Source organism: Trichechus manatus, unplaced genomic scaffold (genome assembly GCF_000243295.1).
Source record: "Trichechus manatus latirostris isolate Lorelei unplaced genomic scaffold, TriManLat1.0 scaffold00001, whole genome shotgun sequence".
Lineage (NCBI taxonomy): Eukaryota > Metazoa > Chordata > Mammalia > Sirenia > Trichechidae > Trichechus > Trichechus manatus.
The window spans coordinates 31889079-31908202 of NW_004443937.1; the positions used below are offsets into that span (position 1 = coordinate 31889079).

The following is a 19124-nucleotide window of genomic DNA, read 5'->3' on the forward strand; positions in this document are numbered from 1 at the left end:
TACGGATACGTTGCTGGTGGGATGTAAAATGGTATAGTCACTTTAGAAAAGTTTGGCAGTTTCTTATTAAAACATGCAACTACCATACATATGACTCAGCAATTGCACTCTTGGGCATTTATCCCAGAGAAGCCGAAATTTATGTTCACACAAAAACCTGTACATGAATGTTCATCACAGCTTTATTCATAATAGCTGAAACCTGGAAACCACCTAGATGTCCTTCAACAGATGAATGGTTAAACAAACTGTGGTATATACATCCACGGAATACCATTCAGCAGTAACTGATACATGCAACAACTCGAATCTCCAGGAATTATGCTGAGTGAAGAAAGCCAATCCCTAAAAGTTATATATTATATGATTCTACTCACATAACATTCCTGAAATGACAAAATTACAGAACTGGAGAACAGCATCAGTGGCTGCCAGGGGTTAAGGATGGAAGGGGGAGCAGGGACAGTGTGAGAGGGAAGCTGGTGTGATCACAGAAGGGCAACATGAAGGATCCCTGTAGTGATGAATTATTCTATATCTTGACTGTGGTGGTGGATATATGAATCACAGATGTGATAAAATTTCACAGAACTAAATATACATGCCGACATGCGAGCAAGGCAAAGCCGGAGAAATCTAAGACCGGAAGCTTGTATTAATATCCTGGTTGTGATATTGTACAATAGTTTACAAGATGTTATCAGTGGGGAAACAGGTAAAGGGTACTTCGGATCTCTCTATATTATTTCTTACAACTGCATATAAATTTACACTTATCTCAAAATAAAAAGTTTAATTAAAAATTATGGGTTTTACTTGATTATGAAAAACACCTGTTCATTTATCAGGCCATCAGTTATAAAGGGAGTCCATTCCTCCAACAAATATTTACAATGCTAGAAGTTGAGGATGCAGCAATGAACACGGCAAATGAAACTGCCTGCCCCATGGTGCTTTCATGCTGGTGGAAAGGGCCACAAACCACGTCACCTGGTTTTTAAGGCTTAGGGAGAAAATAAAGTAGAGCAGGAGGGTGGGGTGGGTTGTTATTTTAAATAGGGTGTTCAGAGAAGGTCTCACCTATATGGAGGGCACCTGAGACTTGGAGGAGAAAAAAGAACAGGTCTTATTTATGAGGAAAGTATCCCAGGCCAAGGGAACTGCAAGTGCAAAGACCTATCCTGAGGCAGGAGCATGCCCGGCATATTTAAGGAAAAGCAAGAAAGGCAATGAGGCCGGGGCTGATTGAGCATGACAGTGGTAAAAATGAGGCCAGAGGCAGTGGAGCCAGATTAGGTGGGGCCTCCTTGGCAAGGGCCAAGACTTTGACTTTTATTTTCATGAGATGGGACATCAGCGGAGGGTTTTACTCCGAGAAGTGTCATGATCTGACTTACATTTTACCAGGATTACTCTGACTATTGGGTTAAGAATAAGTAAGAGAGTGGCAAGGGCAAAAGCTGGGAGATCAAATAGGAGGTTACTGCAAAATTCAGACAAAAGACAGTTATGTGGACTAGGGGAAATGACCTGGATAGATGTCATTATAAGGCTTAAAACATGTTGCTGCATGTACATAACTTGATAGAAAAGTGACAAATCAAACTTGTACTTCATTAAAATCCTTAAAAAGTATGATTCTCTGTTTTGTTGCTGTGGACAAAGCCAGGACTTCAGTTGTACAAACCTTATCTTGTGACCCGGACAGCATCTCCTCTAGAGTCTCTGTACTTCCCAGATTCGACAGCTGAGTGCTTGGCTGTAACCCAGGGCTGGAAATATTTGAGTCACCCATCTGATTCTTAAAAAAATAAAAAAAATAAGTATATCATGTGAAAAAGTTTGTTCTCTATTATTTGGCTAACAAAACAACATTTGAGGTTATCAAGGAAACTATTTAAAAAAACAAATAAACAAAATCTCAAAAATGTTTGCTTTGGAGCCTCACATGTACATAATTTATATAATAAAAATTCCAGAAATCTGATTTTAGACAACAGTGTTAGCAGTAATTGTTATTTTTATCACCCTTTTAAGGAAAAACCAATGGCATGACCACATGTTCTTTTCTATTTTATTTTTTAAATTAATATATAGTAAAATTAACTTTTTTGGAGGGTGCACAGTGCTACTTTTGTGACCACCAACCACAATCAGGACACTAAAGAGTTTCGTCAACTCCAAAAAACTCCCTCATGCTGTCCTGTTGTGGTCACGCCCTCCCCCCATTCCTGGCAACCACTGATCTGTTCGTCACCACTGTGTCTTCTCCAGAAAAATCATATAAATGGAATGATACAGTATGCAGCCTTTCGAGGCTGGCTTCTTTCACTTAGCATAATGCCTTTAAGATTCATCTGAGCTGTTGTATGGTTCCAACAGTTCACTCCTTTTTATTGCTGAGTAGTACTTCATTGTATGAATGTATTACAGTTTAACCATTCATGGTAGAAGGATATTTATGTTGTTTCCAGTTTTTAGTTATTAGGATTACAGTTACTATAAACATTTGTGTACAGGTTTTTGTGTGGAAAAAAGCTTCATTTCTCTAGGGTAAATCTATCTAGGAGTGGTATTGCTGGGTCATATGGTAAATATATTTTTCTTTTAAAAGTTTTACATTTAGATCTCTGATCCATTTTGATTTGATTTTTTTCTTAATAAGGTGTGATGTTTAGGCTGAAGTTCTTTTTTTTTTTTGCATATGGATGGCCAATTGTTCCAACACCATTTGTTAAAATCATCATATACTCTTTAAACATTCGAGACAAAATAAAAAAAAAAGCTTTAACCTACAGCCTAGAGACAGATTAGTTTTCTTGATACCATACTATGTGAATTATTATATGTGCTTAGCATAAAAGAAGGCACTCAAACGTTAAGTGAATGAATAAGCTTTTTCTCTATTCAAATGACTTAATCCTTGTATTATTTCAGAACACCATTTACTCAGTGATACCTATTTGAATAGAGGTGAAATAGTCTGTGAAAGCCTATGAGATTTTTAAATCTTCTAACACACCTGTCTGTGCAAAATCACCATCAGCCAACAGCATCACATCATAGGAACTGCTCAGAATTAAACTGTATTACAGAAAACAAACTGAAAAGTTCTTGAAACAGAAGGTGCAAATGTTAGGAACATTTAAAAAGCTGGGAGTTTTCACATAAAAATTCAGACTTGTCATTTTCAGAGAGAAGCTGGATGATGTGGCAACACCAGCTCATTTGGCAATAACTGGCTGTAGCTGAGCTTCAAACTGACCTTTTTACACAGGGAACAAGTTCTCCATTTGCTCTAGTTCCAACCTGGCCCATTTTACTCACTAACACGATCTACCTGGCTCTTGGGGTATTTAAATTTACACTACCTAACTCAAACATAAGCTATGAGACTGGTACTTTAAAATTCTCAAGAATTTTTTATAGTTGTGCAGGGCTTTTTAAGAATTTATCTTAAGGAAAAATTAATGCTGTACATAAAGATTTAGCTACAAGGACTTAGCTACAAAGATATATCGCTGTGTTCTTAATAGAAAGAATTAGGAAAACTTAGGGTATTGTTTATATAAATTAAGGAAGGAAAAATACATAGCTATTAACATCACAGTTCTTTTTACAAAAACCTTTCTTTCTCCCAAATGAAATTTCACAGGAAGTCCCTGTGAGACAAAGATAAAAAAGATAAGCAGAAATGCTCCAGTTGAAATGGGCCCCAAAGCTGCCCCCTTGGCTAGTCTCTCACACCTCTGTAGAATACTAGTGGTGATAATTTGAAAGCCAGTGGTAGACATGAAGCCCTAGTGGCACAGTGGTTAAGAGCTCAGCTGCTAACCAAAAGGTCAGCAGTTCAATTCCACCAGCCGCTCCTTGGAAACCCTATGGGGCAGTTCTACTGTGTCCTGTAGGATCGCTATAAGTTGGAATAACTTGACGGCAACGGGTTGCGTTTGCTTTGGTTGGCAGAAATGAATAGTTACTGATAATAAACAGATACTGTTTTATAGGGGAAAAACAGGTTATAAAAGAGTATTTTACTAAAACTAATATACTCAAACATACCACACACAGTTGGACATACTTATATTTTTAGAAGGATACATAACAAGGTATTAGCAGTGATTATTTCTAGGTGGTAGAATTATGTTTTCCTTTATTTATTATAATTTTTAAATATTAAATTTTTTATAATTAATATGTGCTGCCTATATAAGAAAAAGAACGGTTCCTACTGTTTTAAGAAGGAAAAAAAACTGTGTTTTTTCATTTTTTGCAATTAAACTAAAACTATTGAATATTCCTTGCGATACTGAATCTACCATGGACTGCCAGAAGACTGAACAAATCTGTCTTGGAAGAAGTACAGCCAGAATGTTTCTTAGAAGGGAGGATGGCAAGACTTTGTCTCATGTACTCTGGACATGTTATCAGGAGGGACCAGTCCCTGGAGAAGGACATCATGCTTAGTAGAGGGTCAGCGAAAAAGAGGAAGACCCTCAACGAGACGGACACAGTGGCTGCAACAATGGGCTCACGCATAACAATGATTGTGAGGATGGCGTGTTTTGTTCTGTTGTATACAGGGTCACTATGATTTGGAACCAACTCGTCAGCATCTAATAGCAACATAACAACAAACCAAACAAACACCAGAAAAGTCCAGAATTACATCCTGTGGCTAGAAGCAACTCAGAATGGGCCCAATTGTTAAGGACTGTAGTTTCAACCATCCTTCTTTACATTAAAAATAGAGAAAGTTGGTTAAAACAAACTACAAGAGCTATGGAAAAAATGCTTTTTATAGAGTTTTTATTTTCAAAAAGTCTCTAATTACTATAAATGTTCTACTCAAAAGTCTGGAATTTCACTCATTGTATTATACACACCGGACACAGGAGATTAGATTGGGGAGTAAATCCCATCACCGAGGGCTAGCTTGAACCTCTGCCCTGCCTTGGCTCTGCCAATCTCCTCAGTGTCTATCTAAGATAAACAAAGGGGCCACCCAAACCATGCAGCAGTCCAGGAGAGCTCATCCAAATACTAAGATACGGATTCGTGGGTCACTACTAACACCAGCGCCATCTGGTTATGACAGGAAGCGCAGATGAGAAAAATAAAACTCTTGTTTAAGGAAGCACCACCTATTTACAGTTTTCAAAAACAGAAAGAACACATTGTAAGTATCAAAGATTCAACTAAATCCCAAAAGGTTCAGTTTTACTCTAATCATAGACATTTATTCCACATTGTGGAAGAATTATCCTGATGACAGAAATTACTGTGCTCTGTTTTTTTTACTTTGCAACGTTTACGTAATCAGAAATGACCATCAGATTTGTAGACTGCCCGCTTGACCCCAGAGTTCCTTTACAGCTTTATGTACAAAGGCAAGGCTTTACTCTACTTCCTTCTTTCCTTTCGTGGCTCGCTTCTCGTCCTGAGAAGCAAGCCAGGCCCCTTCCTGGAGAATGTGTACCTACAGTGCTCTAACGCATCTACAGTTTCTGTCCTATGTGGCACCTTCATCCAGTCATCACTCGGGATGGGTAACAGAGCCCTAGACTTATTAGTCATCTGTTATCAGGACCCAGAAAGGCCTCTATAAAAATGGAAGAAGGTACTTATGTAAAAAACTCAGATCTCATTAAAGACATGAAGAGTTTGGGGAATATGAGGTAACCAAGAAGTTCAGAAAACGGTTCTTGAAATTTACCCTCATTCAGTTTCCAATGAATCAACAGATTCATTACAGAGATGACTGATTTTCCTATATTAAATTTTCACAGATATATATGACCATTTATTTTTAATTAAAGGAAACAACCTCCCAGAGTGCTTTGCCAGTATGTCCCCTGAACTCCAGATTTTAACTGGTTAATGAGTGCACAAAAGATGGTCCTGTGATCAAATGAATCTGAGAACCAGTGTTACATTTTATTTACTGTGGGACCGCTCAGAGTCTTCAGCACCATAAAGCCCCAAAATGATGCGGGGAGGAAGAGTCAAGTTAACACTTCCCCAACTCATTTGAGCAAGGATCACCTGTTAACAACCTTGGTTACTGCTGTTTGGGAAACATGGTCCTAGACAGTGCTTTTCAGACCTTGTTCCTTGAACCTTTGATAAACTGAAGATTAAATAACAAATGAAAGAAAAGTATTAACTCAATGTTAGCCAAGGGTAGGGTGATAATTACAATTCTGCTGAAACAAAGCATAGCAGTGGAAACCTTTTGTCTCACTCCAGTGAACCATGGCGCTTTGAGGTACTGACATCATGTGAAAGCTGTAAAAGTTCCACAGCCAAAAAGTTTTGAAAACCACTGTCTGAGTGCTTAGCCTACAGTGGACAATTCATAAACGCATGCTGCGTAAATTAGTTAAAGTACCAAAACTTCCATTTCATTCACTTTCTGGAAGAATGTTATTAGTTAACTTACAAGACAAAATGCAACAGAAGAAAAAGAAAAAACAGAATCTGAGAAAAGTCTCTCATTTGGGTAAAGTTCCAAATGATTTTAAGGAAGGCTGTGTATCTAACACCAATTAGAGACCATAAATACCCTTTCAGTATTAAGGGGTGCAAATTATCAGAATATTTTTTCAAAGCCAAAGATGATACCTACACAAATTCCTAAGTCACCGAGCACCCTAACCGATGCTGCAGAGGTGAGACAAGGCATGAAGCTTTTCCAGTATACCCGCAGCAGGCTAACTCCACTACTCCAAAACCATTTTCTCTCACAGTAATTGGACAGGAATAGAAAACGAGTACTCTTTTTTCCTGTCAAAAACAAGTACTCTGAGATAAGCAGATTTCTTTCCTTAAAACTGTAACATATGCTTCTTTTTGAATAAATTACTTTTGCTGGCCTGAAGGAGTCTTCCCCAGCCCACGAGCCCCCTGCAGGCCTCCCCAGTCCCTCCACTCTTTCCTGGTCAGCACCCAGAGAGCCTCACCCTCTCGTACTCATCCTTGGCTCTGCTCAGCATCTCCAGGATGTCGATGGGTCTGTGGTCGTTGCAGCCATTGGCCTGGTTGGGACTCTGCTTATCCCGAGCAGCCTGCTGGGACCGCCGTGTCTCCTCTTCTACCACACTAGAGAAGGAGAACAGCTGTTAGAAAAGCCTCTTTAGACATGATTTGACCCAAGAACTCTTGATGTCCATCTTCCAAGGACATAATAAGAGTGTCATGTGATGACACTGTCTTTGCAATACAAAACATGGAACCTTGGTCACCTTATCCAAGCAATGTACACTTAACATTTCACCAGGTCATTCACAACAGTGCCAACTAATATTTTCACCTTTACAAAGACAATAATATAGAACTCTTTCCTGGAGTTGGTGGAAGTACGTACATTAAAAACTCTATTAAAGTGTTTCTTTTTTTCTAGAAGTATCTCAAAATCAGTCAAATTAATTGAAGTAAATGTGAAAATGGACAATCCTGTCAAGGCATGGGAAGGCGGTAAAGCTAAACAACCCTCTATGGAAAGTTTGTATTGACACTGGGCTAGGTGGGAGAAAGAAAACTTAGTTTCTTAGAAATAGAGGTCCTGGTGACTCTTCAGACATTACTGACAGTACTACAAACAAACGAAAAGGTTCCTCTTATTCTCCTCCTTAAAAATCACCAAGTAAGTAACCGAGCTCAAGGGTGTTTGGGGGAATGCTCTTTATTTTGATCGGGGTTGCTTAAGCTAATTTTTCATCTGAAAACACATAAAGCAAGAAAAGTCACAGGTTAATATAGGGTTGGGGAGTCTCCAAATCTATCTGTGGGGTTTCATTTCTTAAGAATATCCCTGCTCCCCTGCATACAAATGTTTCAAGTATTTATAGCAAAATATTAGGAACTGAAAGCTGGGTAGTGAGCACATAGATATCTGTTATATTGTTTCTTAATATTTTTTTCAAGCTTGAAATCTTTTGTAAAGTAAACAATAGATTTTAATAGGACAACTGATTTTTTTTTGGACATCTGTTCAGGTTTTAGTCCTAAGTGAATGAACAGGCCTACCTGCCATAGGATATTATGAGCACAGACACAACTTGACACAGAACTTCCCAGACAGTGATGATGACAGGCAATAAAACAATTCAGTTGTGCAAGGCTTGTTTTGTAGAATAAGAGGAATAGGCCAGGAATAAACCACTCAGTGTCACTTCACTGTTTTAAAGCAGCCTATCCAAGAACTCCCATGGTGGGGTGGGTGTAATAGGCACAGATGGGGTATTTTATTAGAAAACGTGGAATTAAACCATGTTTAACAGATTTCTTTACAGTAGAACTATTCTGACATGCTAAACACATCAACATGCTTGACATGCTAGAGTATACTGTGATTCTCCAAGAAGGGTGGACTTGCAGATGTTCCCCAATCTTATTTGACTATAGAATCTTTCTCTGAGGCAGGACTCCTGTTTGGAAAATGCTGCTTTAAGGTAATGTGTAGTTTCTCTATTTAAATTATTACAGCTCTTAATAAGATTATTACTTCTAAAATGAATATAGAATCATGGACATATGGTAGAGTGAAAGATGACTAGAATGTGATATGAAGATCAGATCAATTTATATTAATACTATAGTATATTTTATATTTATGCTGGTAATTAATTCCTGGAAAAGAAATACTGCCTTGTCACAACTATGAGACTTGTTTAAAAGAAAAAGAAGACTGGAGAGATACATACTAGTTATTTCTCAATGGTGGAGTACAAGCAATTTCATATTCTTTTTTTTTGTACTTTTTGGGCATTTGCCACAATTAACATGCACTCTTTACTAATCAGAAAAAAAGAATGCTATTTAAAACGACTTGTTTGTTGACTGAATACTCAGTCTGAATCCAACTTCATGAACGACTCTTGTCACAAAGCCTCTTTTCCATCTACTTCCTGCCGTGTTGCCTGGCTTGGCCATGGTGGAATTCAACTGTCCCCTGAACCTGGACCGGAAATGAGGCTTTGGTTTAAAAGAAGAACACTTCTAATAATAATCACTGTTCACACCTGCGGACAGGCCACTGGAAAAAGCTCACAACTGCTGAAAACACAAGCTGGCAAGGGTGGTGTGCAAGGGACTCTCACATGAGAAAGGCTTGGACTCTAAGGCCCCTTCCGGTTCAAGCACTATGAACAGCGACCCCATATCTCTTCTGTCCTCTCAAGCACCCAATTGCGCCCGAGACTATTTGTGTGATCACACACATCAACCTAATGTACACAAAGAGAAAAAGAGGAGAAGAAACAGACTGAAATGCTAACAATGGGGTAAGCACGATTATAGATAACTTTAGATTTCTTCCCCAAATTTTTGACAACAAATAGAAAATCGGGGAAATACATAAGTTAATAGGAAGAAACTCACTTCTGTAAGTTCTCCAAATTTTATAGTCTATGCGGGAAACATTCAAAAGCTTTTAATGTTAAAAATAGTTTTTTTGGTAGACTAGATTTTCTCTTTAGGAGAGTCGGCATTTTCTGAGTTTAGTGATTTTCAACTCTGTCCTGCTAGTCACCCAAGAATTTCCAAATTTAGAAATAGCACAGGTCTAGAAGTTCTAGAAGCTCACTCGATCTATGTAGCTTCTCGCTTTTTATAAACATCTTTTGGAATAAATCAGTTTTTTTACTTGCAGAATTTCTATTACATTGCAGTTGTCAAAATAGTGATAGGAAGAACTGAATTTAACAAATGGGCATTAACAGGCACATTTATTTATTTAGAGGCACAATATGCCAAAGAGTTTTACCTATAGCTTTGGTTCACAGAGGTGATATTCTGAAACGTGTAGCAAATAGACGCTGTATGCAGGCAGATTTAGAGCAAAGAAAGGTAATTTTTTTTAAATCTCTGGTGACCAGAAAAGTAATCTACTAGAGTTAATGTTAATATATAAGGTATTCTCTTCAGCCATAAATTGGCCAGCCACTTGGAAACCTGACCTACCAACAGTTTCACATGGGCATTCTCTAATAACTTTTAAGACCTCCCCCCTCGTCAAACAAACTAAAAACTTAAGCAAATGTTGCTCTTTCAGGTATTTCTAGTGAAAAGAGCCCTGCATGCTCTTCTTTCCCCTCCCTGCTTCCTGTTTCTACTTACTCATCCCATTTTGGTGTTCAATATAATATTTTCAGATAAGTCATCAATGTTTAGCTTCATTTACCACCTGAAGCATTAGGGGTACCACCTGACTTGATAGAGAAAAAAATCTCAAATTGGTTTTCTCTAAAACTTGTTAGAACTAAAAGAGCCAAATTCTCCCACACAGGGCCTGATCAGAACCTAAATCAGAACCACTGCATATAGTAGTCAGGCTGATGATCTCCTTGGCAGCGCGATGGCCCTAACTGGCACACTGAACAGTTAGGTTCTGGTTAAATTATGATCTGCTCACAGGACTGAATACAACGCAATCACTATAAAATAGGATGGAGGACTATTAAACTTATCAATGCCCTGGAAAAATGCTGCTGACATGAAAAGCAGGATGTACCTATGACACCCTATTTTTATGAAAAATGATCACACACATCAACCTAATGTACACACAGAGAAAAAGATGGGAAGATGGGAAGAAACAGACTGAAATGCTAACAATGGGGTAGCAAGATTATAGGTAACTTTAGATTTCTTCCCCAAATTTTTGACAACAAATAGAAAATCAGGGGAAATACGTAAGTTAACAGATGATGGTAACAAAGAGAAGTGAGAGAAAAAAGTTATTTTTTCATCTCTCATATACCGTTAATTAAATCTCTGGGGTAATATAAATACTTACTTGGCCATGAGTTTGGCTATGCGGTGACAGTCATTCTTGTCATAAAACCAAATACTGTATATTGACACTTGAAAAACAAAGGAGAGAAAGAAAAAAGAATAAGAGGAAATGCAGTTTCAACATCTGAGTATATATAAATATTATCACCATGGAATATTACTGAATTTACCACCAGATCCTCAAATTGTTCAGTCCCTCTATAGGAGGCAAAAAAAAAAAAAAAAAGCTGCCCTCCAAAACTTTAATAAAAATCAGGACAGGTAAAATAATCAGATGATAATTGCAAAAAATAGTTTTAGATGTTATTACTAGATCTCACGGAGCCTAAGATGCCACTAAGTGGCAGATGTATCATTATTATTATGTATTATCAAGAACAAAAAAATGCTGCCCATTAAAAGGTCTAAATGAAAACCAAGTTAATTGGCTAATCAAACACTAAAACCTTTATGAGTCTCTTAAAACTTAAAATGTAGAATTAAAATTGTTACAGTAAAAAAAAAAAAAAAAAAGCTTTAAAAACAAATACCAGCTCCAGATCCATCCTACAATCAACACTGTTCACATGTGAGATGAGAGTGCTGGGGCTGACTTTAGTCAATTACACTTCTTTTCCCACCATTTGTTATTCCCAATGTGACCAACACAAACAAAGCCCTCAAAAAATACCTGCTTAATAGTTAAATGGACAATACTTAAAAGCTACGATAAGTACTTCTGAATAAGGTAGAGTAGAAATATAAGCGAAAACAAACACACTGATGGGTACAGCTCATGGCCTACCATGTGCACCCACCATGATACTATCACAGCTCATCTCAACTTCTACCTCCTGTGATACTCATAATGACTCTCCGAAACAGGAAGGGCAGGTATCATTATGCTTTTTTTTTTTAATTAAACTTTTTATTTTGAAATAATTCTGGATTCATAAGCAATTTTAAGAAATAAACAGAGATCCAGTGTGCCCTTTATCTAGTGTACCCCAAAGGTAACATCTTGCAAAACTATAGTACAAATGGGGAGAGTGCTGACATACGGAGGGGACTGTGACCAATGTCTTGGAACATTCTGTGTACAAACTATTGAATGGGAAGCTATTCTGGTTTGTAAACTTTCACCTAAAGGACAATATTAAAAATACATAATAAGGAAAAAATATACTACAGTATCACAATGAAGATACTGACATTGACATAGTCAAGATCCATCACCAAAAGGATCCTTGGTGCCCTTTTATAGCCACACCCCTCTCTCCAGCCCCTTCCAGTCCCTGACCCCTGGCAACCAAGAATTTCTTCTCTATTTTCATGTTATTTCAAGAATGTTACATAAATGGAATAATACAGTATGTAACTTTCGGGATTAACTTTCTTCACTCAGTGTAATTTCCTTGATAAATTAATTGATAAATTTATTGCATAATTAATTGATAGATTGTTCTTTTTTTTTTTTTACCAAGTAATATTCTGTGGTATGTATGTACCAGTTTAACCATTCACTTGTTGAAGGGCAACTGGAGTGTTTCCAGTTTTTGGCTACTATGAATATTTGGGTACAGGTTTTCGTGAACATATGTTTTCATTTCTCTGGGTTAAACGCCCGAAGAGTGTAACTGCTGAGTCATACGTATGGCAGTTGCATGTTTGGTTTAATAAGAAACTGCCAAACTGTTTTACCAGAGTGGCTGTACCAGTCCAACCAGCAATGATCCAGTTTCTCTGCATCCCTGCCACCATTTGGTGTCATTTTATCTTCTGCTCCTTCCAACTGGATTGTTGGTGTTTTTACTGTTGAGTTTTGAGAGTTCTTCATATATTCGAGACAGTAGTTCTTTGTTGGATATGTGGTTTGAACATATTTTCTTGCAGTCTATAGCCTGTCTTTTCATCCACTTAATAAGACTGTCCCAGAGCAGAAATTTTTAATGTTGACAAGGTTCAATTTATCAATTTTTCCTTTAGCAGATCACACTTTTGGTGTGAAGTCTAAGAAAGAACTTAGCCCTAGGTTCTGGAAGATTTTCTCCCATTTTTTTCCTAAAAGGTTTACAGTTTTACAATGAAGTCCATGATCCATCTTGAATTAATTTTTTAAAATTAATTTGTTTTAAAATTGTGCGTTAGGTGAAAGTTTACAGAGCACATTAGTTTCTCATTAAATTGAATTAATTTTTGTATAAAGTATGAGGTTTAGGTTACGGTTCATTTTTCTGTCCAATTGTTCTAACATTATTTGTTGAAAACACTACCCTTCCTTTATTGAACTGGTTTTGTACCTTTGCCAAATAACACTGAGGCATATTTGTATTGCTCTATTTCTGGGTTCTCTACTCTGTCCCACTGGATTTATGTGTCTATCCTGCCCAAGGGCAGATTAACCAGTAAGCAAGGTATGCACAGGCTTACTTGTGCTTACTTAGTAATTTGAAGTGCGTAAGTTCACGTTTTGGTTCCTTACTACAGATTGTAAGTAAGCACAAGTAAGCCTGTGCATGCCTCGCTTATTGGGTAATCCGTCCCTGATCCTGCCTCTGCCAATACCACACTATCATGATTACTGTAGCTATACAACAAACAAACAAAACCCAAACATGTTGCTGTAGACTCAATTCTGACTCATAGTGGCCCTACAGGACAGAGGAGAACTGCCCCATAGAGTTTCCAAGGAGCAGCTGGTGGATTAGAACTGCTGACCTTTTGGTTAACAGCCAAGCTCTTAACCACTGTGCCACCAAGGCTCCGTAGCCATATAGTAGGCCTTAATATTGGATAGAGTGATTCTTCCCGTTTTATGCCTCTTTTTCAAGACTGTTTTAGCTTCTAGGGACTGCACCTTTCCATATAAATTCTAGAATAAGCTTGTCTATGCCTATGAAAAAACCTTGCTGGGATTCTGATAGGAATTGCATTAAACCTACAGACTAATTTGGGGAAAACTGACATCTTTACTATGGTGAGTCTTCCAATTCATTAATACAAATACAGTGTGCCTCTCTACTTATTTAGGTCTTCTTTGATTTCTTTTATCAGTATTCTGCAATTTTTAGCCTACAGATCCTGTATATGCTTTGTTAAGTTTATACTTAAGTGTTTAATTTTCTTTGAATGACTGTAAATGGTATTGTTTTTAATTTTGGTTTCTACATGTTCTCTGCTGATACATAGTAATGGAATTGATTTCTGTGTGTTGATTTGTATCCTGAGAACTCACTGAACTCACTTATTGGTTCTAGGTGTTTCTATGTGACATCATGTCCTATATGAATAGGGACAGTTCTATTTTTTCTTTTCCAATCTATACGCTTCTTATTTCTTCTTTTTGTCTTACTGCAGTGGCTAGAACTTCCAATGTTAAGCTGGACATCCTTGCTCTTGATCTTGGAGGAAAGGTATTCAGTCTTTCACCATAGTGTGATGTTAGCTGTAGGTTTTTTGTAGATGCTCTATATTGTTGACATAGCTAGCCTCTCTTCCTCTTTTTTTTTTTTTACAAGCATTTTTTTTATTTCTACAAGTGGAAGAATAAAGGTATTTATAAAATTTTTCAAAAGTTACTGATAAGAATCCATGCTGGTTATACTGTAGTGAAACTAGTACATGCATTTATTGATGATGATGTTGTTAGGTGCCGTTGAGTCAATTCCAACCCAGTGACCCTACACACAACAGAATGAAAAACTGCCTGGTCCTGCACCATTATCGCAATCACTGCTATGTTTGAACCCAGTGTTGCAGCCACTGTGTCAATCCATCTTGTTGAGGCTCTTCCTCTTTTTTGCTGACCCTCTACTTTACCAAGCACGATGTCCTTCTCCAGGGTAGTTTTTTTTTTTTTTAAATCATTAACGGGCACTGGATTTTGTTAAATGCTTCTTCTGTGTGAACTGATAAGACACGATTTTTCTTCTTTAGCCTGTTGATATGGTGGATCACATTGACTGGTTTTCAAATAATAAACCAGCATATCTGGAAAAAGTCCCACGTGGTCATGGTGTATAATTACCGACATATATTGTTGGATTTGCTTTAATATTTGGTTGAGGTTTTTTGTAACTAAGTTCATGAGAGATATTGATTTTTAATTTTTTTTTTTTGTACTGTCTTTGCCTTGTTTACCAAAACAAGTATAATACTGGCCTCGTAAAATCAGTTGAGAATTGTTCTTTCCTCTTTTATTTTCTGGAAGAGATTGTAAAATCTGTGTTGATTTTTCTTTGAATGTTTGGTAAAATTCTCAGGTAAAACCATATGGCCCTGGAGATTTCTTTTTCAGGAGCTTTTAAATTATGAATTCAATTTATTTAATGGTTACAAGACTATTCAGGTTATCTATTTCATCTTGGTTGAGTTTTGGCAGTTTGTGGTTTTCGAGGAATTGGTCCATTTCTCCTAAGTTGTCAAACTTATGAGCAAAGAGTTGTTCATAGCATTCCCTTATCCTTTAAATGGCTGCAGTTATCTGTAGTAATACTCCGTATTTCATTCCTGATATCAGTACTTTGTGCTTTCTCTTTATTTTTGTCAGTGATGCTACAGTTTTATAAATTCTATTGATTTTTTTTCTCAAAGAACCAGCTTTTTGTCTCACTGATTTTCTCACTTTGTTTCATTGATTTCTGCTCTTATCTTTATCATCTCTTCCCTTCTGCTTGCTTTGAGTTTTTTGCTCTGCTTATTCTAATTCCTTGAAGTGGGAACTTACTAGGACTCTCTCTGCCAGTTCTGCTTGAAAAGTGGAAGGAGTTCGTCATAAGGGAGAGAAATCTCCTGGGGGCCACTCATTGCTGGCAGGGTTTCCAATCCTTCCTGCAGGCTTTGTTAGGCCTGCCTACTGTTACTAGTGGAACTCCCACTTGATCCAGTGGAGGAATGAGCCTACCTGGGCCACTTTCTATTGCTAAGCCAGGGGTCAAGAAACACCAGGCCCGGGTCATCTTCTTCTGTTGGAAAAGGGGTTGTAAGAAACCCTGCTGCTGTGTTGTTTCTCCAATACCGGGCCCCTATCCAGATCACTTTTTTCCCCCTTTCCACCTTTCAGAGTTCTCCTTTGATTGTCTGTTGTATTATTCTCAGGTTTTATAGTTGTACTTAGTAGGGAGGAACAGGGAGAGACAAGTCTATGCAATCTTGTTCAGACTGCAAGTCTCATTATGCTTTTTCATGGATGAAAAAACTAAAGCTTATGGAGAGATTAAATGACTTACTAAAAACTTAGAGAGAAAATATCTCTCAGAACTGTAACTAGAACTCAGATCTTTTCACTCCTGGGCCAACAGTCTTGTCACTAAATACCCATTGCCTCATTAGTTAAAATAACATAAAATTTTTCATGGAAACAAAGTTAATGAGAAGTTCACTTATACTTAAATATGAAAGCAATACATATAAGAAAGTTTATAAATAAATACTAAAAAATTGCCCACTAAAAGGATACGACATGGAATATAGGAAATATAAAGGGGCAGGGCCGAGATGGCAGAGTAATCAGACCCTAACTCAGCAAATACAAAATCAACAACAATGAAAAAGATGAAAAGAAAATACATAAAGAATAACTCAGCACAGAAAATTAAGTGGAACAAAGAAACTGTCAACAACACACAAAAAAAGACATCAAATGACAGTACTGAATATCAATCATGACACTGAATGTAAATGGACTAAATGAACCAATAAAGAGACAGAGAGTGCCAGAATGGATTAAAAAACTCAATCCGTCTATATGCTGCCTGTAAGAGACATACCATAGAGTTAAAGATACAAACTAAAACTCAGAGGATGGAAAAAAATATATCAAGCAAACAACAATCAAAAAAGAGCAGGAGTGGCAATATTAATCTCTGACAAAACAGATTTTAAAGTAAAATCCACCACAAAGGATAAGGAAGGACACTATATCATGACTAAAGGGTTAATACATCAGGAGAACATAACCGTAATAAATATTTATGCACCCAATGACAGGGCTCCAAAATACATAAAACTCTAACAGCATTTAAAAGAGAGACAGACAGTTCCACAATAATAGTAGGAGATTTCAACACACCACTTTTGGTGAGGGACAGAATATCCAGAAAAAAGGTTAATAAAGACAGGGAAGATTTACATGCCATAATCAACCAACTTGAGCTCATAGACATATATAGAACACTGTACCCAACCGCAGGTAAGTATACTTTCTTTTCCAACACACATGGAACACATTCTCCAGAACAGACTATGCATTAGGCCATAAAGCAAGCCTTAACAGAATCCAAAGCAAAGGAAGATTACAAACCATCTTTTCTGACCATAAAGCCATAAAAGTGGAAATCAGTAACAGAAAAAAGAAAAAAAATAAAACACATGGAAACTGAATAACACCTTGCTCAAAAACTACTGGGTTACAGAAGAAATTAAGGACAGAATAAAGAAATTCACAGAATCAAATGGGAATGAAAACACATCCTACCAGAACCTTTGGGACACAGCAAAAGCAGCGCTTAGAAGTCAATTTATAGTAATAAATGTACACATCAAAAAGAAAGGGCCAAAATCAAAACATTAACCCTACGACTTGAACAGAAAGAGAGCAGTAAAAGAAGCCCTTGGGCATCAGAAGAAAGCAAATAATATGAATTAGAGTAGAAATAAATGAAATAGAAAAGAGAAAAACAACTGAAAGAGTTAACAAGACCAAAAGCCGGTTCTTTGAAAACATCAACAAAATCGATAAACCATTGGCCAAACTGACAAAAGAGAAACAGGAGAGGAAGCAAATAATCCAAATAAGATGTGAGATGGGTGATAACGCAACAGGCCCAACTGAAATTAAAAGAATTAGAATACTATGAAAAATTGTACTCTTAACAAATTTGAAAATGTAGAGGAAATGGACAAATTTCTAGAAACACTCTACTTACCTAAACTAACACAAACAAACAGAACAACTAAATAAACCTATAACAAAAGAAGCGACAGAAAAGGTAATTAAAAAACTCCCAACAAAAAAAAGCCCTGGCCCGGATGGCTTCACTGGAGAATTCTACCAAACTTTCAGAGAAGAGTTAACACCACTACTACTAAAGGTATTTCAGAGCATAGAAATGGATGGAATACTCCCAAACTCATTCTATGAAGCCAGCATAACCGTGATACCAAAACCAGGTAAAGATGTCACAAAAAAAGAAAATTACAGACCAATATCCCTCATGAACATTGATGCAAAAATCCTCAACAAAATTCTAGCCAACAGAATTCAGCAACATATCAAAACATAATTCACCATGATCAAGTGAGATTTATACCAGGTATGCAGGGATGGTTCAATAGTAGAAAAACAGTCAATGTAATCCATCACATAAATAAAACAAAAGACAAGAACCACAGTCATCTATTGATGCAGAAAAGGCATTTGGCAAAGTCCAACACCCATTCATGATAAAAACTCTCAACAAAAAAGGAACAGAAGGGAAATTCCTCAACATAATTAAGGGCATTTATACAAAGCCAACAGCCAACATCATCCTAAATAGAGAGACTTTGAAAGCATTCCCCTTGAGAATGGGAACCAGACAGGGATGCCCTTTATCACCACTCTTACCCAACATTGTGCTGGAGGTTCTACCCAGAGAAATTAGGCTAGAAAAATAAATAAAGGGATCCAAACAGGTAGGGAAGAGGTAAAAGTATCTCTATTTGCAGATGATGTGATCTTATACACAGAAAACTCCAAAAAATCCACAAGAAAACTACTGGAACTAAAAGAAGATTTCAGCAAAGCTTCAGGATACAAGACAAACACACAAAAATCAGTTGGATTCCTCCACGCCAACAGAGAACTTCAAAAAGGAAATCACCAAATCAATACTATTTACAATAGCCCCCCAAAAGATAAAATACTTAGGAATAAATCTAACCAGAGATGTAAAAGACCTATACAAAGAAAACTACACTAATGCAAGAAACAAAAGACCTGTATAAGTGGAAAAACATACCATGCTCATAAACAGGAAGACTCGATATTGTGAAAATGTCTATTCTACCCAAAGTGATCTACAGATACAATGCAATCCCTATCCAAATTCCAATGGCATTTTTTTTTACATGCTATTATTTATTTTAGCACATTGTAGCTTTCTACATCAATTTAACTATAGAACCTTGTCAGCATTTTTTTTTTTTTTAATTGTACTTCAGGTGAAGGCTTACAGAACAAATAGTTTCTCACGAAACAATAGTACACATATTGTTTTATGACACTGGTTAACAACCCCACAACATGTCAACCCTCTAACTTCTCAATTTTTTTTTTTGGTGAAAATACACATAGCCAAAGATACACC

At 37.0% G+C, this 19124-nt stretch overlaps 1 protein-coding gene across 4 annotated transcripts in view; it reads right to left on the minus strand.

Annotated features, from left to right (window-relative positions):
* Positions 1-19124, minus strand: part of DCP1A (decapping mRNA 1A) — a 57777-nt gene that overhangs the window by 14667 nt on the left and 23986 nt on the right. For 3 of the 4 annotated variants that reach the window (XM_023727327.1, XM_004368618.1, XM_023727331.1), the window contains exons 4-6: positions 10799-10865; positions 6963-7101; positions 1688-1801 (exon numbers count right to left, since the gene is read on the minus strand). In XM_023727327.1, coding sequence (XP_023583095.1) covers positions 1688-1801; positions 6963-7101; positions 10799-10865 — 320 coding nt within the window. The remainder of the gene's footprint in view (positions 1-1687; positions 1802-6962; positions 7102-10798; positions 10866-19124) is intronic. The other variant, XM_004368619.2, reaches the window with a different exon arrangement.